The sequence below is a fragment of the Lates calcarifer genome, linkage group LG10, assembly GCF_001640805.2.
Source record: "Lates calcarifer isolate ASB-BC8 linkage group LG10, TLL_Latcal_v3, whole genome shotgun sequence".
NCBI classification, from domain to species: domain Eukaryota; kingdom Metazoa; phylum Chordata; class Actinopteri; family Centropomidae; genus Lates; species Lates calcarifer.
The window spans coordinates 27,566,937-27,591,826 of NC_066842.1; the positions used below are offsets into that span (position 1 = coordinate 27,566,937).

General features: G+C 37.9%; 1 protein-coding gene across 2 annotated transcripts in view; it reads left to right on the top strand.

Annotated features, from left to right (window-relative positions):
• Positions 1-23,771, top strand: part of ntrk3a (neurotrophic tyrosine kinase, receptor, type 3a) — a 171,250-nt gene extending 147,479 nt beyond the window's left edge. For both annotated transcript variants that reach the window (XM_018678568.2, XM_018678569.2), the window contains 3 exons: positions 5,297-5,540; positions 11,287-11,445; positions 17,373-23,771. In XM_018678568.2, coding sequence (XP_018534084.1) covers positions 5,297-5,540; positions 11,287-11,445; positions 17,373-17,558 — 589 coding nt within the window. In that variant the 3' untranslated portion in view covers positions 17,559-23,771. The remainder of the gene's footprint in view (positions 1-5,296; positions 5,541-11,286; positions 11,446-17,372) is intronic.
• Positions 23,772-24,890: the final 1,119 nt, after the last annotated feature.

The window sequence follows — 24,890 nt, forward strand, 5'->3', positions numbered from 1 at the left end:
TGGATTGATCACAACACTATAAAAGTCTTTAAACATAATGAAACATGGATCTGTTGTTGAATGTTTGAATCTTTAAAGCTGAAACAGAGTGCCTTTGGAAATACACATTACATTGTGTATTAGTGTAAATTGTGTTATGTGTTATCAGCCACAAAATCCATAATTAGGTCAGTACACAATGGAGATCGGCTCTTAACTGCCTAGAGTACTTGATACATCACAACCAGTGAAAAGCAGTTTTGTATATGTGTGTTTACAGACTGTCTCTGTGCTTAGCCAGGAATTCATTTGGAATATCCTTAAAATAAAATCACACTGGAGAAACATCCAGAATCTTTCATTTCAGCTTGTAGTTTAATGAACAAGTAATATTATATTTTGTAAGTCATTAGTAGATGCTGAGAATTTGCCATAGCCAAGGGCTTTATGTCCACTTAGCATATGGTTGTTGAAGCTCAGAGTTGTCTGTATAATGCTGCCTGCACTGTCATAGACTATTTGGTATTTCATCATATTTTATCATATTTTGTATGAAAACTAACTGTGGTCAGTTTAATTGTTAAATAAGTGTAGTATAGTGCAATATTTTCCACAAAAAACTACTTATTTGAACTGTCAGATAAATGCAGTGTAAAAGTACAATGTAGCATCAAAAAGGCGTATTTAAGTAAAGTACACATTTTACTTAAATACAGTATTTGAATAACTGTACTTCCTTAGATATTGCTGCTAGCAAGCTAACACACTGCTCTTTGTGTGGCAGAGAGCAGTGTGTTAGCTTGTAGACACTGAGTGATGAATGGGCCTGTCTCTGTGAGCTACTGCAGGTTGATGCCTCATTTTGAACCTTGTCACCACAATAGAACCACCTGCTCCTTAAGTACCATTCCTTCTTCTTTTACACCCCCACTTCCTCTTCTCTTAAGGTGAAACCCCTGCTGACTTGTGGCTGGCTGTTTATGAAAAATGTTTTTAGTGAGCTGTCTTATGAAGTTATAAAGTGGGCTACCTGTTTGAAAGTTATAAATATAAATGACAGACTCCGCTCCAGGCATCAAATATTGTCATCACAGTCTATGTCTTACTGTGAGAGCCTTGTTAGAGCTGTGCCATGTGCCATACAAGTGTGTTTATGCAGTGACTGATAAATGAGCCTGTCTGATAGAGTGACAGACTGACACTGGGAGCTGTTCCACCCAGAGCAGTATGTAAAATACAGTTTGACTTCAGAAAAAAATACTACCAACGCTGGGTCTTACAGAATAGACCTACTTTTGCTATTACATGGTGATTGATGACTGGGACAAAGAAATATACAGATACAGGAACTCCCTATTGGTATAAATCAGTTTATGGTCAGAGAACTGGTGGCACCTCTGGATTTAACCTTTCAGTCTGCCCTCAGTCCCGCATGAGAGGATGAAGAAGAGGCGCTACCCAGAGGGCGTATTCTAACACCTTGTCTTGTAAACACAACTGATGGCTGAAGCTCTTCATGAGTATACAGTTGTTAATGAGAACACTGGCTATCTAGGAAAGCATATGACTGATATTATTTTCATACTCATCAAACCGGTTTTATTTCATTTATTTGATACATTTACATTAAATAAAATATATTTTTAAAATGCATGATGGCAATTTGATTAAAAAAAGATACAAAGTCTGTACAAAAAATCACAATATACCCATACAACATGAAAAAGATTAAATAATTCATGACATGATGGATTCACCATGAATACAAATGCTATATATAATGATATACTAATTGCAGCATTAATACTTTATGGAAATGTTTCCGTTTAATTGGAGCCTTGAGTTCACTCAGCTCTGGTTCAACTTTATATATTTTAGTAGTTATTTAAACATTATAAACAAGTCAAAATGGGATCAAGACATTTTGCATGTGCTTCATCAGATTCATTTGCCATATGAAGATTCAATGCTGTTTTCTACTGCTCTTCACCAGCAGTAAATATCAACTAACAACAACAGTGGCAGAGTTGCTGCCATTCAAAATACAGATTCAGGTGATAACAGCTCACCTGAAAATAAGTGTAGACTCTGCTAAAAGATAGTTTTAGCGTCTAAGTCCTACTTTCTGCAAAGAATTTTTTTGACTATAGGTCAAAATTCGGAACAACTCATAAGACAATTTCTCATAACTTTTATTCATACTACCCAGATTGAATTTGATTTCATTTTTCAGATTTGGTCTGCTGTTGGTTGACCCTGTAGCGTCTCTGTTAGCACCCTGTGTCTGTGTGTGAGTGGTGCTGTGATTGATAAATGAGGCTGCCTGAGAGAACAAAGCTGTAGACCAAGAGAGAATCAGCACAGAGACATTACATCCACTGTGTTATATGGTGCAGCTGAGGATGTCTGAGGAGACTCATTCAGTTTACACAGTTCTGTTGGATCTGTGGTCCAAACACACAGGAAACTGAGCTGTCAGCTCTGCCAGCACTCTCATCTCACACACTGAAGTTAAACAAAGGTGCAAGCAACTAAATAACCTTGCCATGGATGTGTTGGCAGAAACAGGGTAAGCAGGCAGTAACAGGCCAGTTGGTTTCTTACATAACTGAATTCATGAAACATTGTTTTGTATCAAATATGACGTATGGTTTCCTGAGGAGCAAAGATCATGATTGATTTGTCTCTAAAAGCAAAAGTTCCAACGTTTTGGAAGCAGTGATGCCCACAACTGTTTTTTTTTTCTCTGAGATAGTTTTTAGTAAGCAAAAGCACTCCCTTTAAACATTTTATTATTGTATTATTACATATCAAGACGTCTGAGCTTTCTTGTTGATGGCTTCGAGTGGCCATTACTGGAAGTTAAGCTTCACATAGATGCCCTACACACAGAGCTGGGGTCAGTAACCCCAATATACACAGAGATGTATTGGCATTAAGAAGATCCTTGAATACACCGCCTTTCTTTGTTTACACAGAACCACAAGCTCGAGTAATGCCACCCCACTGTGTCATTTTAGGTAGTATGCCAGCGTCATGAAATCAGACCTCACTGTCTGTCAGCTGTGCAGGCTCACGCTTTTTATAACAGATGTTGATAAAGGTGGGGCTATAAGGTCCCAATTTCTGCCTCTGTACCTTTTATACAGATCAGCAAAGCAGAATAAAAGTACAATATTCCCACCTTTAAGAAGGATTTCCGGGCCAGTGACTAACTCTGTCCAATAGCACCAGTCTCTGATGTCCACTGGGGATCAATAAATAAAGCATCATATAAAAGACACTCCTTCACATTTTTCCTTTATAATCATTAAAATTAGATGTTTCTCCAGGATCAAAGTGTTCCAGTCTTTCTTTGTCACTCTACCTCAGTGGTTACAGAGAAAAGAGGAACTTCTAGCAGGTAATGCAACATAAGTTTTCACAGCATAGATTCAGAGTCACTTAATGTAAGGAAATGGATGCTAACAGGGCTCAGAGCTAACTGTACAATTCTTTTTACCACCGTAAAGAAAAGAAGGGGTGACAGTAAGAGTAACATATTATTTTTTTCAATATTTACCCAAATCCCAAATCTTTCCCTAACATTAACTTGAGGGATTTTGCAGCCTCTACCTAACCACACATGGGACACAGGACGAGAGCCCTGGTCTCTGGTGTCAAAGTCATGCACTTTGTTTGCCTACTATCCACCCCAAACATCCTCCATGGTATCTGTGAGGTAGGAGAATGCAGGATATATCTGTATATTCATTAATATACAGATATTTGTGGTGTGTTGAAAACATGCAGAAAGGAGTTAAAAGTTTAAAAACTTTAATTGCAGTGTATTTTATAATGGCTTGCTGTCATTAAGTGTCCCACAAGTGAATGTACTTGTTCAAATCATGCTCAAGAGCCTTTCTCAAACATAAAAATTGTATGAATGCATGAGCAACCAGGTCACAATGTACAAGCTGTGAATTTGGAAGTCATTATAGGAAACTTTAGTTGTTTCTGAGGCCCTTACCTCACATATCTCTTGACAAGAAGTTCCCAAGCTAAGTCAGAGTCTCCACCTCTACCTGCTCACTCACTGCCAGCTGCTCTGGATGAGAGCACAAGCTGAATGCCTAAATTGTAAATTGCAGTTGGTAAGCTAATGAGCTGCATTATGTCTGCTGTGATTAGATGTTATTTGCTCCCAGGATGCTTTGCCCTGCAGAAAAGAACATCGGTACTTAGTCCGCCGCCAGGAAGTGAAGTCTGCCAGTGCTTATGTATGACTGTGTGTGTGTGTGTGTGTGTGTGTGTGTGTGTGTGCGTGTGCTTGTATGGAACAGTGTTTCAGTGAGTCTCTCTGTGCCTCGGATGCTAATTTCAGCTCAGTAATTGTGTTTCCATTAAAGTGCTGGCATCAATTCATCCAGGACACACTGCTAATTTAGCCAGCACCCATTGGCCTCCACACACACACACACACACACACACACACACACACACACACACTAACAGACTCACATTGAGCTTTCTTGGTGAACCTCCTCCATTAGAGACTTTAAGGTCAGTGAAGCTGAAAAGACACACACCCCTCTCACACACACACACTGACTTCTGGCTTCACTTTGTATTTAACTACACAGGTCATCCCAGCTCAACTCACACTCTGGCCTTCCCCTCTTTGTCTCTGTCTCTGCTTGATGAGGATCCCTTATTTTTTGTTATTGAATATGAAAGCTCAGTTCACAGAAGAAGGACACATGCACGCTTGTGTGCATGTGCAGTTAGATGCACGGGCAGTTTTCTCCATAATGGTGTTTTCAAAGACGCTCAAACATTCAAAGACTGAATGGTCAGATGCTCAAAAGAGATATCATGAGATTAAGACTGAGAAATCAATTACAAACACAGATCATGTAAAGGGTTGTGTGATTTTTGCAGCCTTCTCTCACTGTGCATCACCACACTGTGATAGCCTTGTCAGTGAAAATAAAGCTTGCTAAATGTTTACTTTAATGAATTACTGATCCTTACAAATTTCAAGGGTCTAGAAATTGATTTTCATATTGTACTAAAATGAACTGAAACCAATGACTGCCTGAAAGAAGGAAATGAGTCATAAAACTGGTTGTATGTTTTTGAAAATGGTCAGCAGTCATGTGAAGTAAACACAATTTCAACTTAATGGGCTACAACATACTAACCCAGCAGTATGGCCAGTTAAAATAAAAATGTCAAACTACATTAGACTGACTGATGGCAAGGTGGTCTCTCGAGCGTACTTTCTTTGATTGGAAATATTCCCTGTGCTCCTAACTGACTGTAACTTCCTCCTCAGAGCCCACGGGCCAGACGCCATGATCCTGGTGGATGGACAGCCTCTGCAGACCAATGGGGAGCTAGGTCTGTCCCAAATGCTTCACATAGCGAGTCAGATCGCAGCTGGGATGATCTACTTGGCGTCTCAACACTTTGTGCACCGTGATCTGGCAACCAGGAACTGCCTGGTGGGGAATGGCCTTCTGGTGAAAATAGGAGACTTTGGCATGTCCAGAGATATTTACAGCACAGATTATTACAGGGTAAGATGTCTGCCTTTTCATGCATTATACATGTTTATTTTCTTTTTCTCTCCATTTATTTCCCTAAAATGAAAAATGAATTTACAGTATATAATATTAATGTGTCATATACATGAGAAATGACATTTATTCAGTTTTTCATGGACTAACTCATAGACACTGCTGATTGGTCTGTGTGTCCACTGTGTGCAGTGATGATTCCTTAATATTTGGTGATCTCCTTATATTTCTTTTAGTGCCAGCCTCAGCCAATAAAATGAAATCAGCACAACCACTGAGACACACTGTTTCCTCTTATGTCAGCGTCACAACAAAATAGGAACTGCAACAAATTTGCACAGTGAATATTGGGGTGGGTTTGATTTCATGGACAACTCAACAAATCTTTAGGACAAGCTTGTTACTGATAAAGCAGAAAAAGCAGTCAGTTCATTCCATCCAACACTTTAGTATTGTGGGTAGTAATATACACTGCATTCTCAAGACGCTAAATGAAGTCATACCCTCAGCTGTCAAGAGTATAGACACTGTTACCACTAATGAGCAGGAGGTTATCTGCAACAGCAGTGTTCATGTGCAATTATATAGAGACTATACTCTTTTTATTTTAATTGATTGATGTATGCATATGTTGATAGAGACTGACATTGCCAGTGCTGCAGTGCCAGTGGAAATTAACTCATTTATACTGACAATGGACAGAGATGCAAATGTGGAAGGTTAGTCAGTTTCAAAATACTACACTTTGAAACTAGATGTAATTTCTTGCATTGTAATCATTATTAAATAAAAATCTGAAACAGGAAATTGTAAAAATGGAATTTTGGCAATGAAACTTGCAGAGAGCACCACAAGTGTGGCCCCCAGTAGCAAACAGGCAGTTTGCTACTGGGGCAAACAGGCAGTTTGCTACTGGGACCATGAAACTGATAATAGGGTCCCATTGGCCTCTTGGTGGTGAATTAAATTGAAAGTGAGTTGATGAAGTAGGGTCTATTTCTTTCTACAGTTTAAGATTATTGTTGGACCAGCTGGTAGGAGCGCAGCCCAGTAAATGCAGCTTTGGTTCTTTAAAAGTGGACTAAGCTAACTGTTGGAGATTTTCGTGGTCGACTTCTATTCCACTCCAATTGGTTTAGGATGATCTAGCTGCTGAGGACAGAAGATTGCTACCATGACTGGCTTCTCTAACTGATTTAGCCTGCAGCTGATTTAAGGATTTGTAATGTTTGAATGAGTCCTGGACCCTGGATAAGATGTTGCATTTCTCATGTGGGTTCCATATGGATTAAATGAAGAAGTCAGGCTGTACATTTCTTGCCTATGTAGAAAAGATTTGTCTTCATAGATGATGGTAACAGTGGCTCAGAGGGGATTTTCAGGAGACTCTCTCAGCACTGTAACTGGCTTGGTGGGAAATAATTTGTATTTAGCAGTAAATGTCAGTGACTCTGCTGAGTCCCATCCTCCTAAGTAGCTTCTGTGGACTGTTTTCTTTTTAATGGCTGCTCCAGTGTCTCAGCAGGGCCGTTGGTTGACAGCAGCAGAGAGGGCTGACTGACTCTCTTTTAATTTTAACACTTATCAACTGCGAACTGCTTCAGTGGTTCAGTTCCGTGTCATACATTACTTCTCCCTTGTTTATTTTGCCCATGTTTGCTCACCCCTACTTCAATTCAGTATAATGTAGAGTTGTTAAGATTTTGTATATTTAGGCTGTCAGTTTCAGCACACAGTCTGAAAGATGGAATGTTTTGAAAGGAAGAAAGACAAACACACAGACACACAGACACACACACACACACACACACACAAGACATCTTGTAGGTCTAGGAAGACATAATATGTTTTAAGCTTTTCATATCATCAAGGATAGAACATCATGTGCACCTCCCAAACACACAGCACATGTTTATTAGCACAGTATGTACCTGAGCAGAGAGAACATCCTGCTGGGAGAACAATGTCCTCTATGAGGCAAGGCAAACTGAGCTTATACAAAAATAAATAAATAATTAAAAAGAGGTCATATGTGTAATTTGTTGGTAAGTCACAACAAACAATAATGTTTGAAGCCCTGATTTAGTTTAAATGAGACAGTTTTAGCAGACATGAACTGGTGTTACGTGCTCCACTTTATTAGTGTTAGTGAGGACTGTGGCAGCAGCTACAGCTGTCTGGTTGATTTTTTACTGAAAATAAATGCAAGAACAAGGGATGATTTTTTTTTTTTTTTTTTTTGGGGGGGGGGGGGCACTTGGGGTAGGCATGGGCCAGTATGTGATTCTCACAGTATGATAACCTTAAGCAAAAATATAATGGTATCATCGGTATTGCAATTACAGCTCTAAAGTGAGTTATTTTGAAACAAAGAAACCAACAACCTTTTTTCCATTCAATACAATCTATTTTATTTTTAAACAACACAGAATATTTGGAACATTAGTAAACATGTATGTTGTAAGTTGTAAGTTAAAATAATAAAATATGTTTGTGTTTCTATTTTTATAAATGCAGTCCACTTCTGTTATTTCAATGCTGATGCACAAAAGGTACGACACGCTCTCTCTTCTCTCCCTCTTTCTCCGTGCAAGTCTCAAAATCACCAGCAGAGAGCCAGCAGGCTGTTTAAAAAAAAAGTATAGAAGTGATAACAAGATGTGATATCAGCCAAATTTGATTATAGTACTAAAATAAAAGCACTAATTTTGCATTATATGCATTGACTGATACCGTAGGAACAATGTGATGCGAAATATTGGTGGTTTACCTTTTTTCAAACCGCAGTATACCTTGAAACCGGTAACCAACCCATGCCTACTTGGGGGCAGTGGAAATAAGGATCAGATATCTAAATGAGCAGAAACTCTCTGTAAAGCTTTAGAAAGCTGAGGATGATAATTCTCTGTAGGTTCATCACAACAACCCCTTTCACACTGTCACACTGTTTTTGATTTGTCATTTGATACAAAAATACACATTAATGTTGAGGCACCACTGTCATCATGGTTACATATCTTGTTTAAAGTTATGGAACAATCATGGTCATGAGCAGCTGTTTCTCGTGTTGAAGTTATTTTGTTGACCCATCCACTCATCCCAGTCTCCTCCCTCTATTTACTTTGGCTCCTTAAAAGATGACAGTTAAATTATTAATTTTCATGTTCATCCTGTTATTTTTTTATTTAGTTTATCTCATGATAGGTGAGCCAAAAACCTCCTTTCCAGACACTGCACAGGCTCACACATTTCCCTAGCTGTACTTTGTCTTAGAGGACAGAATGACTTGCTGATTAACATGCGTCTGCTGTCTCCGATTCAGACTCAGACAGCCAAACTGTCAGAGGATATCATTTTCCTACAATGATTTTCTTCACTGTGCAGATTGTTTGCCTGCAGTCAGAAAAAAACTCTGGGAACTCTGCAGCTCAGACTGAGCAATTTAAAGCTGAGCCATATGTATGCCTGAATTATCTGCGTCATCCATGACTTCAGGGTCAGACAGAGTGCACACCTCTGTCAGGCCAAAGGACCTTAAGAGACCCCAGTTTTCAACATTTAACAGAATGTTGATGCTTTACAAGGATTCTGCTCATGGAACATGATCGACATTTTATTTGATAGGAAACTTAATTATCAGTTATCTTAATAATTGTAGCTTTAGCTTTAGCTTTATTTTAGATTTATTTTTTATATAATAATAATAGTTTGCAAGGTAAGAACTGCAGGAGTAAAGACTCCTAACGATGAAAAAGAAATGTCTGTATTGAATGAGTAAGAAAATATTGTCAGTGTGACACATAGATATACAACTTTTCTGCTCACATCCATGAGTGAAACAACATGAGAGGCCAGAAACAGAGAATTGGGTCTGTGAGATCTTTTTACCTCATCAATTCCCAGTCTGTCTTCTTACTGTTGTTGTTACATAGACTGAGATGTGTCCCCCATGTCAAACTGATAGACAAAACATGATGTCTTGGAAACAAAAGTAGAATTAATTCCCTAAATAAGACGATAAGAAGATAAGATAATCCTTTATTAGTCCCACAATGGGGAAATTTATAATTTTATGAGGAACCAAACAGCAGAGGTAGAGGAGGAATTGGAGAGGAAGAGTGCCAGAAGGACAATTTGTCAGCGGCGTATTGGAGGTCATTCATTATGTGAGTCTTGATTACGAGCCACATATTTAACTAAATTAGTCAAGCTGCTTTATGATTTCACAGCAGTCAGAGAGCAGGCGAGAGCAGATGAATAATGATTCATTCACTGTCTGATCTATCCGCTGTCCTATAATAGAGAAGAGTGGGTTGTACATCTTCTCATACCCTCACAATTAGTCATGTGTGATTAAAGGAAAAATCCACCCCATGACAGAGTCCACAGATAGTGACTTCCTATATATTATAACACAGTCAGCTGCATGGATTTTTATTGGATAATAATTATCTTATTGATAATGCCCATAATGAGATGTTACCAGGTGCATCAGTCAGAGGACAATGCTTTTTAAACTTCACCAGTAATTATTTGATTATATACACTTAAAGGAATGTTTACTGTAAGTTAATTTAAAATAATAGTTGTTGTTGTTAGCTGTTAGCTTGGTGAAATTAGGTAAGCTGCTTGTGGCTAAAACATAAAGCTGCATTCTATTGTTATGTTTGTACAATTAAACAGTTGGTTAATATTAAGGCAAGACTGTGGTCATAGTTACCATAGTATGGTTACAGTACAGGGAAGGTTAGGTGACTACAGTATAGCTCTAGTTCTTGGTTATAAAAGTTATAAAAAGTCAATGCGGCGTTGCAGCATGGCTGTATTAACCACTATTGTTGCATTATTTCCTCAAATACCCAGGAATCAACCAGTACTCTGAAATAACTGGGTGACTATTCAGTTAGATGACTGATAGAGAATTAAATGGCAGCAAGTTTGCTAATATAGCAGTGTTAAAGTTGTTAAAAGAAAGAGTCATTCATAACTGCAGTAGTTAGTAAATGGACTGTGCTTATATAGCACTTTTTTAGTCTTTTCGACCACTCAAAGCGCTTCACACTACAGATCACATTCACCCCATTCACATACACATTCGTATAGCACTTGTTCTATACATTAGTGCTTTCTAACACATACACACACATTCACACACCAATGACACATTGGAGGCAATTTAGTGCCCTGACCTGACTCTGTACATGGCCTGAATGAGTCAGATATGATGAACATTGTGGGTGATATACATCATGTGCTATAATCAGAGGCAGCAGATGATCTACAATATATTATGTGTCTGAAAAAGTCCAAGTTCCAAAGAGCACCAGATATAGCAATCGTTCCTATGCATTTTTAAAACTTCACACTGTGTTCTATACTCAGTGAATTCCTTGGTTTCTTTAAGGATTATGGAGGTCAGCTGGAAATTGTCAAATGTGATTTAGAATTGTACATCCTAAATCATGAGTCTGGGATTGAAGATTTGCTTGTGACTAACAAAGTAATGAGTTTGAATGAGTGAGTGCCCACATGCAAGTTTGACTTACAGATGTGTGTGTTCATTAACAAATGTGGAGGTCACTTTGAATGGTGGTTGTATCATCCCCACAAAGCATCATTTGTAAGACATTCATCATACAAATAGAGATTTAAAACTTCTCCTTTCTGTGTGTGTGTGTGTGTGTGTGTGTGTGTGTGTGTGTGTGTGTGTGTGTGTTTGTGTGTATGTGTGCGTGTGTGCACACAGGTGGGAGGTCACACCATGCTGCCTATCCGCTGGATGCCCCCTGAGAGCATCATGTATAGGAAATTCACCACAGAGAGTGACGTGTGGAGCTTTGGAGTCATTCTGTGGGAGATCTTCACTTACGGCAAACAGCCATGGTTCCAGCTCGCCAACAATGAGGTACACTATCACTTACATTTAACAACAAAAAGAGGAGTTCATATTCTATGAATTCATACATATTCCACATGTTGCATTTTTATCCATCCATCCATTATCCATACCGCTTATCCTTAAGGGTCATGAGGTGCTGGAGCCAATCCCAGCTGACACTGGGCCTAAACCCTGGACAGATCTATCATATCAGTCTATCACAGGGCTGACGTAGAGACAACAGCCATTCACACTCACATTCACACCCACAGGCAATTAAGAGTCACCAGTTTTACCTGACCTGCATGTGTGTGGACTGTGGGAGGAAGCAAGAGTACCTGGAGAGAACCCACGCAGGCACAGGGAGAACGAACAAACTCCACACAGAAAAGCTGTGAGGGAAAGCCCCGGGTGCAAACCTGGAAACTTCTTGTTGTGAAGCAACTGATTTTTAACTAAATAAAAATATACCAGATTTAAATACCTTTAACAATGCTTAATAAGGCTTAATAATGTTGACAAAATGACACAACTTTGTAAAAAAAAAAAAAAAAAGACCTGAGTTTTAATAAACAGTGATTAGCTTTTTAGGTTAACAGAAGTTGTCTCCTACTGTGTGACAGAGATTCCATATAATGATGATGATGATGTGTAAGAGATGAAGTAACATGTGAAAAGTAAGATACAGCTAGGAAGAGCACAAAGACTTTTTCTGTGGCCATTTTTTTCCATTTTCAAAAACACCTAGACCTGCATGTGAAACTGACTGAGCACTTGGCCTCTGTATTCTTTTAGATATGTTCAGGTAAGAGATTTTTTTTACCACAGCAAACATAAGAATACTAGTAAAAAAACACCTTTTTACCTGAAGAATGAGGCTTTTTGGTATTTGAAGGGAAATGTATTCTGACATTGGCTGATTGCTCGTCCTCCATCACTGAGTAATTGACTGAATTCAGGAAGAGTCCTGATATTTCTGTGAGTGGTACTTTTTGTTCCAAACCAGAAGAGGGCTGATGCTGATTCATTATGTTATTTTTGTTCTCTGGGGAAATAAAAAGGACTTTAGGTTGTAATTTAGAGTTGAAGAAATCTTACAGAGAATAAAATATACACTGTTGAATTTTATGAGGTGTCTTTCCTCTGCAAACATCACCTGTTCTGATATTCATGCACACCCTGGTTTCCACCATATTATTCGAAAATGTGAAGGAGATCTTAGTGGATTCTGTTTTTGCATTTTTATATCCCTGCGTTTCACTAGGGAGCATAGCCCTTGAGGATTGGTTTTGGTTGTGTGTATGCAGCAAAACTATCAAATGACAGAAATTCTCATTCCTTACCTGCAGAGAAAACTGAACAGCAGACTGCAAAAGACATAGATTTCATGAATCTAATCAGTGAACAGTAAAAAAAAAATACATTGGAATTTTAAAATCTTTTTTATCTGTTATCATGTTCCAATATGACAGGGTTGTCAATGTTTCACACAGCTCAGTCAATACAAAGGTCATACTCTTAGCCTTGTGTTCTCTTATGGTTTCTGTGCTGAAGATGTGAATTTAGCTGACATTGCCATGTATGATCATGAAGCAGTGTTCTTCTGGATACAGTTCATCTCTCCTGACCCTAAACCCTCAACACAAACTTACCTCTGCCCCTTAAATTCACTCTCTTTAAAAGCAGTATTTCAGATGCTTGGTGCAGATATTTTGGTCATCAGTAACTGTTCTATGTATTCTGTCTGTCTGCACTTTTCCCTACAGTTCTAAACATGGCACTGTTTACACCCTCTTAAAGAAGACCTCTGGATGGAAAAGAATGGCTGCACATAACTTTTCATTGCAATTTTTCAGGTTTTTTGCTCTGTTCAGCAGTCAGACTGTTCTGGTCAAGGTCACCAGTGATATATTGCACAAAGCTGATTCAGGCCTGAACTCCATTTTAATTCTCCTTGACTTCAACTCAGCCTTTGACACAGTGGACCACTGTTTGAATTAGCCATTTGGTCAAGGAGAAAACTGTGTTGTCATTAGTGATGCAGCTCTGGTTGACTGGTTAACATATTTGTCTAACAGGGTCTTGTTGTGCTCGGAGATTACTTCTCTGTTCATGCTCCTCTCTTTTGTGGGGTTGCACAAGGGTCTATTCTTGACCCCCTTTTATTTACTATATAAATGCTACCCCCAGAGCAAATCAAGTGTAGACATAGTGTTGATTTACATTATATTTTCTACAAAGCCTGGTATCAGTGTATCATATATTATGTGCTGCCTTAATGAAATGAAGTAATTTCCAGTAATTTCCTGCAGTTGAATGAGTCTAGATCAGAAGTAATTATAATTACACCACCTGGCCCCATTACTGACAGCAGGGACAGTCTCTTATTCAGTCTGGGTGTCTTATCAAATACTTAAAAAAGGTGATTCTTTTTAAAGTTGTGCAATCCTGCTTTGTCCAACTAAGGCATTTAACCTGGATGAGGTCATTCCTTTCATCTGCAGATCTAGAAAAGGTCATCCATGTTTTTTTTTGTCTACTCTATATTAGTCTACTGCAGCTGTCTTTATTCTGTTGTCAGCACACAAACTATCCAAAGACTGCAGCTGAATACAAAACACTGCCCTTCACTCGTTGACCTGTGAGTTTTACAATTTATTTTAAGATTTTACTGCTTTTTTTTAAGCCTTGAATGGTTAGGCTCCTGCCTATATCTGTGACCTATTAAGTCCCTATGAGCCTGATGGTTGCTTGAGATCTTCTAGCAGGGCCCTACTAAAAAATCCTAACTTGTCACCAAAGGCAACTAAACCTGTCTGAGCCACTCAGCTATGAAACTCACTGACTGAGGAACTAAGACAGGCAAACTCACTATCTTTTTTAAAATTCACTTCACTTTCACAAAATTCACACTTAAAACTCACTTTCATCTTATGACTTTTTTGTAAGTGATGACATTTTTTGTAATTGCTTTAATTATTTATCCCGCTGTAGATTCATGTTTTTGATTTATTACTTTTATGCCTCGTTTTAAAGCAAGAGAGTGAAGAAGGAAAGTAGAAATGCTTTGGTATGATTTTGATTTGATTTGGTATAGAACATACACATACACAATGAACTATAGGTGCAAAATACCTGGTGGGCCGCCGCTTCAAAATATGTATAGCGGAAACACTGCAGATATAAGTTGGCGTCTTGGTCACAGCTCAGTTATCTCGTTCGTCTGCGTACTGACATTGTCAGCCGGTTTTAACTCATCACAACACCGGTGATTTACGCTTTAGCTGTGTCTGTTCTCGCGGGGGGCATGTAGCTCTCAGCAGGTAGAACAGGTGCAGAGAGAATCAGAGCAACTCATACTGCCTGTATCGCGTTGTCGCTCTACTCTCCATTTTAGCCTATCTAAGTCTGCACTTAGTTTTGTGGTTTCTATTCACTAATTAGTTCCAGTTGCTTCTGTTTGCCGTAAGTCTGATGGCAGTTATGCAGCATTCAATGAAAATGAACACAAATGTTTCAGGCAAGGGAGGGATTGTGCCCTTTGAGTGACTGGAAAATCTTTCTGTGTCAGAAGGTTCTAAGTAAATGAAAACAAAGGTCTAAGTGCAAGTAACAGAAAATAAATTATGAATAAGAACAATATTTATATTAAAAGTAGAAAGTGAGAGCAGAATGGTGAGTATGAGTGGTTGTGTTAAGAGGAGAAGATCAGAAAACATGGAGACATCACTAAATCATAAGAAATGATATGCCAGTAAAATACTGATAGTGATTCCTGATACAATACTACTTCTCACTTTCACCCATATTTTTAAAATGTGGAAATTACTGTGATCATAGGCTGTAGCACTAGAACATGCATGCCCACTGTAACCGAATGAATGGAACTGGTAGCAGAAACGTTGCATTTGACTATGACATTGGCACTTTATTTAATGTAAAACTGCCATGTCATGGCTGATACTTGAGCCACTTTATCAGGCCATCACTAATATAATTTTAATATGTCAATGGCACAACATAGTCACCTTCACCTGTGCTGCTCTGAGCCACTACCTTCAATCATTTTTCATTCCACCTACACAGGGAAAAAAACACATCTTTACAGTTTTAATGTAGTCACAGCAGACAACTCATGCCAAACCCCAAAAGATCAGATCCAATCACCAAGACGTTATCACTGAAACATTTTTTCCTCACCTTTTATTCATGCGCCTTCATACATCGTCTCTGCAGAATGTTGAAAATGTTGGAAACGAACTATACTTTGCCGATGGTTTCTTTTAATATGCCTTTTAAATAAATAAACTAGCAAGCCTGAATGAGAGAGTAAAAATAATCCTTGCTAATGTTGCAGATGAGATCTAAAAAAAATCATCAACTAGTGTCTTTGTAGCTATAAAAAAGACCCTTTGTTTACTTTGTGAACCATAACTCAGACAGGTACAAAATATTGCAGTATTTTGTTATGACAAAAATGAGCACTTTGCATAAGACTTAATGTTGTATTTCTCTTCATACTCTTTGGTCAAACAGCCTCAGGGAGGACATTTTCATGTGGGCATTTTTAAATGGCTGCACAGTTGAAAACAAAGGGGAAATTAAACTCTTGTGAAAAGTGCTGAGCATAATGAAAGCAGAGAGCATGATGACTGAATGAGTCTCACAGAATAATGCTGTGTTTAAGATCCAAGCAGGAATACAGGGAGTTTACTGCTCTCACTGGAGATGTCATCACTGCTATTATACTGTATTCTGACTGATATAATGCAGTTATTAAAAAATGTACTGTACTGGAACAGAAAAATCAACTTAAGGCATTGTTATAACACACAGCCCTAACCCTAACCCTAATCAGACCAGACACACCCACCGTCTTTCCCTAACCTTAATCCAAAGTGCTTTTGTTGTCTAAACCACAGATGGGACCCGGGATGTGAATTCTGGCCTTTTGTATGACAGTCATGTACCTTGTATGTCTGCCATTTGTTTAAAAAACAATCGAAAACAAAAAAAAAAACACCATTGCTTTTGAATGTACTCCAGCCAAAGATCGTATTGTCACCACAATATAACTGGCAAAACAGTTTTGTATCAATTGAAGTCATTTCTGGGTTGCATCATAAAATGGTTGCGTAGACTTTGCTCAGTGGTTTAATGTTTTTTTGTTCAAGTTCATGTGCCAGTTCTGCTGTGACAACATAAAACAGCACAACATTACTTCCATTGTCTGCTGCCTGCACTAATGAATATAAGTCATGTGTGTATTAATCCTTTGTATAAACATTTGGAGAAAAAGCATCAGTTACTTTGTGGAATATTTTAGAACTGAACGTAATTCAATACCATGAATTTTAACTGTGCTATTTTGACAGCAAAATATAGAACCACCAGTTTTAACCAGGAATATTTTTACAAACAAACATGTACAACATAAACTTAAAATACAAGCCCTCAGAAATATTTTAAATATAATAATAATGAACAAAAGATATGCACATAGTGGGTTTAAGCTGTTTCAGCATGTCCTAATACATATACCACTGGCTTAAGAAAAGGGACATTGAAGTGCTACTTGGGTTTCATCTGTAGAATATATGATTTTTGAATATGCTCTACCAAATGTAATGCAATTTTTTTTGTCATTTGTAACAAATGCAGAATTACAAATAGCTTCATAGCGAGTTTGTAATAATCCTATGACTGAAAAGACTAAATGTTATGGTAATTCTTGGAATGTATCCTGCATGTCAGCAGAATGTAAGTGTACCATAGTGGGCAACTTCTAATTCAGCTCCCTAGAAAAGCAGCAGTGACCATATTCACTCTACTGACCTCTTCTTCTGCCTGTGTATTGCACTTAAAATGTGAGGGATACTTGCATAGATAAAGCTTTTCTTGGAATAAGGCAGTATGCTATTCCTTGTTAACCATGTATCTCTCTGTCTTCCCAGGTGATAGAGTGTATTACTCAGGGCAGGGTGCTGGAGCGCCCCAGGCTCTGTCCCAAGGAGGTCTACGATATCATGCTGGGCTGCTGGCAGCGAGAGCCACAACAGCGCCTCAACATTAAGGACATTCAGAAGATGCTGTTTACTCTGATGAAAGCCACACCAGTCTATCTGGACATACTGGGATAGAAATGGATACAGGGTGGAGAGAAATGGGACGTATTTTAGGATGAACTAAATCATAACTGGAATAGAAATGAGGACACTGGATCAGAGGGAAATAGATTTCCTTGGAGCCAAAGTCTTGGCTGGACTCACAACATAGTCTGTGATGGAATCATGTGAATCAGGATTAGGAATGACCTGAACCTTGCATCCAACTGCCTGACATATGAGGACTGGAATTACCTAATTAAAGTGGAATGATGCGTGTTTAGTCAGCTTAAAATGAACCGGATCACATTGCACTGCATCACATTATAATCAAAGGAAACGTCTTGGACTTTCACCTACATGGTCGGGTCTAAGCTTATGTGGTCAAGTCTTGTTTCTTTTCAAATGATCTCATGAGTATTAAGACTTGATTATGAAGTATGGATTGCATCAAACTGTTGCCCAATTGTACTGGGCTGGTGTGGATTGATTTTCTTATCCTAATAATTTAGTTACCATCATTTCCTAGCTTATGCATCTTCATTTTACTCTTTAAAGATCAGTGCAGTTTCGGTTCTATCCTAGTTTTGATGAAGCCTGACCAAGTCTGGAAGAGTTTGTTTTTGTTCTGTGTCCCCTAGTAAGTCACTCATGGGATGTTTTGGCTAGGTTTCGCAAATCCTGAATTAGAGACATCCTACTCGTTAGGCCATATTTGGCTTGTATTTTTGCCTGGTCTAGAGCTGGAGGTGCATACAATCACACAGTAAACATCCAAGACTTCCATGGTGTAATGCAGAAAGTCAGTAATCTAAACAAATCCCTGTGCTTTTTAACAATTTGGATGCGTGTATGTTCTAAGACATCTTACCCAGGCTTGTCTATTTGCCTCTAATTTTCCGTGTCTTGGACTTGCCTGGTCACCATTAATGTCGCTTGACCAGATAAGACTCAGTGCCCCTCATGTATAGCTTGAAAGTGTTAATGACAAATGTCCAGGATCCAGGATAAAATCATCATGATGAGTCTCAGCTTTGAAGTAGGCTACTAAACATGCTTGTTAATTATATCTGTTAGGGTTGGAATTATATTTATATTTAATGGCACACACATACTCACATTCCTTTTTGAGTGTGAAAAAGTTGTCTGTCTGATGGAACTAAACTGCTGCATCATTCTATTGTGGGACATTTGTTCTCCATTACTGTTCCTTAAACTGGCAGCTTGTGGCTGTGACCAGAATTGTTCTGATACAAATGTCAACAATCAGAATGAAAGGAGGACGATGCAGTTCTGGCTTAACATTAAGGGAATGTACGGTACTGCCACCCGTAACCTTTTTTTTTTTTTTTTTTTTTTTTTCAATTTTTCCACACTGTTGTTCATTAAAATGTTAAGGAGGCAAGTCAACAAGAGAGGACAGTGTGGATAAATCAAACAAGTCATGTACAGCAGCCACTGAGTTTTTAAGTGCTAGACCAATGTCAACAGGCTCCAGTGTTTTTACCTTCAAAGCCTTCATAGACACACCCTTCAGTACCCCCTCCCCCTCATGTTGCCCCACTGAGGTGTTCACTTCTGCAAGAACCTAACCAGACCTTCCAATCGTGAGCCAGGATGGCCTGAGAGTGACTGACTGTCGCCACAGATATGGACCTAAGTGCCTCCTACTTCTTTCTAAACACTGGGAACTTAAAAGAAATAGTCTTTCAAAATAAGAGCACTTTTACATTTTGTTTACCTGCTTAAAGATGTACACTAGCTATAAACTTTCCTCATTTTTCTTACAAACAAGCCTACTTTCAACAATCTGTATATTGTAAAAAAAAAATATTCAAAAACACAAATAAAATCATTAAAATGACACAGAAAAAGGGAAAAAGGGAAAATGAACAAAAAAAGCTCTTTTGTACCCTTTGCAGCTTGATAAGAACATCAAACTACCCAAGGTGAAGCTACATTTTCTGTTTTGTTTTTTTTTTTTTTTAAATATACATAATCTATATATTTTTTATTTATTTTTACTTTAATTCAAAGAGTGGACCTCTGCCATGCTTCAAAGCCATTGGAATATTCTGCCATTTGGTAGAAAAAAAACTGATCACCATTAAAAGACAAACGATTGGCAGGGAGGAGCCTTTCAAGATTGCATAAAGAGGTGTGTTTTTGTGTAGTGTGCTTTACCTGGATCCACTCTGACATCAGATCCTGGACATGATTGAGCAACAACAGCTTTATGGCAACAGAAGGTCTGAACTGAAAGGAGGACGGTGGAGCTACCAGTCCATGAACAAATCTTGTTACTTAAAGAATGTATATACTGTAAATCTCTACATCTTGAGATATGTTAACTTATTTCCGTTTCTCAAGTTTGATTATTTTTAGCTTCTTGATGTGTTGTTATATGGTTAAGTGAAAGCCAATAGATATTTTGATAATCTTTCCATTGTGATATACTGTTAATATTTACTTTATCTAGTCATAGAGTGTCATTTTAACAAGATAATCTACATTTACATAATTTCAATTCATTGTACTTTTAGTTAATCATTTGATGGTACTGTATGAGTCAGGACAGTAGGAGAAAGATGTAAAGTTAATGGGTCATTCATTTATTAACCTGCTCAGAATTAAGGTACTGCTCTAAGATCAGAGACATTCATCACGCTTAAAGAAACAGTTGAGTATTTTGTTATTTACTTTGTTGCCATAAGCCACCCAGAGTCAGATCAAAAGATTGAACTCATTTAGAACACACCTTTACTTTCTCAAGTGTGAGTGTGGCATTTACAACAAGCTAACCCCAAAATGTCCAACTGTTATACCATGCTGTTACCATAAATAACAATAAGTGTGTTATCTTTTATTTTGGCCATGCTGGGTTCATTTTTGTCTCACTTTACATTACAAATATTGTACATTGTTCATGTTTGAATTTATTTCACACTCAAAACAGCTTTTCCTGAGGTTTGTCAGACACTGCTAACACACACACACACACACACACACACACACACACACACACACACACATGCATATATATATATATATATATATATATATATATATATAAAGCATTGGGTCACTGAACCCCAACAAACCATTTGTCAGAACAGTTCCATTTGTCTTGTTTACTACATACATAATATAATAAACCAACAATCAAAAGGCAGCATTGTGTCCATTAGTTTGACACATGAAACCCATGCTCAGTCATGGAAAAGTCAACAGTAAAATGACCTTTGTCCTAAGTTTGTCCTAAAAGTGAAGACAGGTCTATAGTCCCTCAGGGTGAAAGGACTGTGAAAGGTTTAGCACAGTCTGATTGCTGTGAGATAGCTACGTGTGAGCCACGGTCATACTGTTCACCATACTGATATTTGACGTTAAAGGTGTAGCAAAGGTGTAAAATGTATCAAGATTGAATGGATGCAGATGTGCTGCCTGGGCAGAGAGTGAGAGCAAATCTGATCCCAATGCTTTTCCAAATTCTGCTTAGACTTATGTGCAGCTTTGAGTTTTTAACAAATTGTATGTTCATGTATAAATTGCAATCACAGTATCCGGATAAAATAGGGTCAAAGTTATCTCACAGCAGAGGTGCTTGTGTGAAACCTTGCCCAGAGTGCAAACCAGCCTTTGTGTCAAAGCCCTTTCAAAAACTACTGTATGATACCATTACTACTGTAATTATAAGTGTCTGTTTTATGATTTAACTGTAACCACATTAATTATATTCCATATGTATAAATATTTATGAAGATGGAGTTTTAGCAAGCACAGAAAACTCATGTAAGCTGCAGTAGCTCTTGAGTCTTATGTGCAACAACTCACTTCTTGTCGTTCACACTACAGAAAAAAAGTGTGTTGTGCATAAAAGGGAAAAAGAAACGTTTGTAAAAACACACATCAGATCAATACTTTGTGGCATATACATTGCATCTCTCTCACTGTGAATGTTTTCCTTATTTTTTTTATCTGAATGTCCTCCAGGAAGTCATGTTTTACCAGTATGGTCTATCAGGTACTCGGGAGGAGTAGCTTTATTAGAACCTCGCTCTGCATGTTCACAGGATTATTCATTCATTCATTCATTCATTACTCATGTGAAACTCCTTTCATGGACATGGCTTAGAAATCATGTATGCACTGACTTGCTTAATGGTAGACAAGAGTGTATACATATTCTGAATGTTAGATAAATCTACATTTTCTTAAAAAGTGTTTAGACTGAACATGATGCAAAAATTTATTGTGCATTATTCACTAGCGTTTGAGCATTGGAGTGTTTGTGCAGTTCGTATTTGTCCCAAACTGTAATGACTGCACAGACGTTAACTGTACTCTAGCTAGTCTTGGGGTATGCTCAGATTTGTATTTTTTTCTGAATATGTTTGTGGACAATTGGGAGGGTTCAAACTATTGCTTTTGATGGGGCTACAATCCTTTGAGCACATTCTGTCTGCTTTCACTCACAGGAACAACTGTTGACCTCAGATTTCTCTCATCACTGTTCGCCCACAATTTATCCCTCAAAACACTACCAGTAATCACTATGTGATTCTTCTGACTTGATCTCTTTTGTCATTTGTCACTCGGTTTTCCTAGTAAAACAACCTTTTAAAGTGTTGAACACCTAGCTCGTCAACCATATTTATAGTTTGAAGAAAAAAAAGTCCCAATTTAGTGAGAATACATAGTTACTTGTCCCAGATGAACTAAGACTTCTGTAGGATGTACAAAAACAGGTAACACGCAGTCCAAGGCAGCAGTCATTCAACATGTTTTCTGTTGTGTGTAAAGACTTAATCTATACGTTTCACAAAAATGGCCACATATTGTACTATTATTATTGTATAGTACTAGACTATTGTAATTATATTGTATTGCAGCATGTTTCAACCTGCTGTATAGCTACAAAATCCTTTTGTTTTGCTGCAACTTTCATATACAACATTTAACAATTTATCCTAGTGAACACATATGGCCACTGGGTAAGTAAATGTAACAAGGATTTCTTCAAATCTAAAATAATTTCACAGTGCTTCTCCATGACTGACAACTCTTCTCAACAGCCTTAATATGTACTTAAAAGATTCTCCATGTGGGGTTCTCACTTCAGTATAGAAAGGCAAAAAGTTAACACAGTGCCTCATGGTGATCTTTCTTGTGTTCATTTAGTCAGTTCAATGACATAGCAAAGATATATTTACAGAAGATCCCTCTGTGGTTACTTTGGAAATTCTCATTTTAATTCTCACAGACTCTATGTTTCTCATTAAAGCTGCACTAAGCGTGAAAATCCCAGCTGTGAGGCTGCTATAGAGAAGTGCCTCAGTGAGTTAGATCAGCCCTTCCTTTGACATATTAAATTGTATTGTCAGTATGAGAATGTTGTCTCTGTAGATGGGAAGCAATAAACTGAAAGCAAAAACTCATCTGAGAAACTCCACTGTTCAGACTCACCAAAATCACTTTCCCATGATATCCTTTGGTATGGTAAAACTAGTTCTCTGTCGACAGTCTTGTTTGGGAAGGTTTAGCCTGCTAGCCTTTCAAAACTTAAAACAAGGCAGCCACTTAAGGAACAATCACCAACAACTTGTTCAATTTTCTTATTTCTCCTGGGTTCAACAGAGCTAAAACACTACAAACCTGCTGCTGCAGTATGTGCAGGCTTCCTGGAGGACAAAACAACTCAAACTCTCAAATATTCAAAACAGACTCATCACACTGCTAAAATGTGTCCTGTATAATCACAGCCTTAAGCTTTCATTGAGTGACTCCCAGTTGTATACTTCAGTACTTTTAATGGCATAATTGTATAGGGTTAGGGGAAGCAATTCTTTTTTTTTCCCTATCTGTTGGCTCTTGACAACACATTTACTTTTCTCTTCTCCTTTCTCTTTCTTCTTTCCATGCTGTTCATTCAATCTGACTTGCTCATGCTCTCTTTCATTCTCTCCCTTTACTGTGTATCCTCCTGCATCATGTTTCCCACACAAAGTATTTAAGCTGAAAATGTTAAAGTCATCATTACTCAGTAATACATCTATGTCATTTCCCTTCTGCTCTCTCCCTCTCTGGGGAACGTGTTGTATATCCGTCTCCATACTATCATTTATAACTCTATGTATTAGAATAATTTGACAACTTATATAATGTCTTTTTAATAAGCTGAGATGTGGTGAACTTTTAAGGTGGCTCTGTGTATGATTCTGACTCATTAAAAGTTACTTCATCTTTGAATAGATGTGTCCTCCTTCTTTTTCCATCTTTCTTTGTCTTTTCTTCAGGAAGCGTATTTCCAGAAAACATTGGAAAAGTTATTTAGAGAATATATGCATTACTGAATATAAATTACCCATTTCAACTTTTAATTTGTTTTATCAGTTAATGATTACTCTGATTTATTGTGTGCTATAATACTTCAAAAATGTATTCTTTTTCTCACTTTTGAACAATTTGATGCAAGTATCTAACAAGAGCTTATTTTCCTCTTTAATCATGTTTCCTTAGGAATTAGCAATTAACTACTGGGTATATTTTACTTTAGTTTGAAGTTGCAAACTAAATGTGTCAGTTTAAGTAACTGTATTCACCTCTAGAAAAAGAAAGTACAATTTAATCATCATTTTGTGAGGGAATTCAAAACACTTGATTAAGGTTAGGGGAAGATTGTGACATACATACATTTTCTAATGATGTAGCTCCACTGTAAAGAATCTGGAAGTCATCTTTGATCGGCATATGTCCTTTAACTCACACATAAAGCAAACTTCTAGGACTGTCTTCTTTCACCTGCATAATATCGCCAAAATTAGACATTTTCTGTGTCAAAAGAATGCAGAAAAACTAGTCCATGCATTTGTTACTTCCAGGCTGGACTACTGCATTTCATTATTATCAGGCTGCCCAATCAAGTCTCTAAAGCAGGAGTGGGCAAACTTTTTGGCTAAGGGGCCACATAGGCTGGGCCACACCAGATGCATACGTATCACACATAAACATAAAAAGGGCATTACAGTGTTAATACTTACATTCACTTATAGTGGGAACAGTGTTGTTGACCACCTTTTTTTGCCAGTGCATCGAAGTCTGGTGTTAGTTTTGTTGTGTCAATTCTCAGAACAGATCTGAGGTGTTCATCACTCAACTGGGATCTGTGGGGTGCTTTGTTGGTGTTCATCACACTAAAAGTCTGTTCACACACATACATAGAGCCAGACAACACCAGCATCCTCTGTGCCATCTTCTGGATGTTTGGAAATTTGGCTGCGCTTAATGAAGCATAAAACTCATCCAGGTTAAGAGAGTTGAACTTTAAGATGGTGTCACATTGGAGATGTCAGTTCTAACTGCAACTCC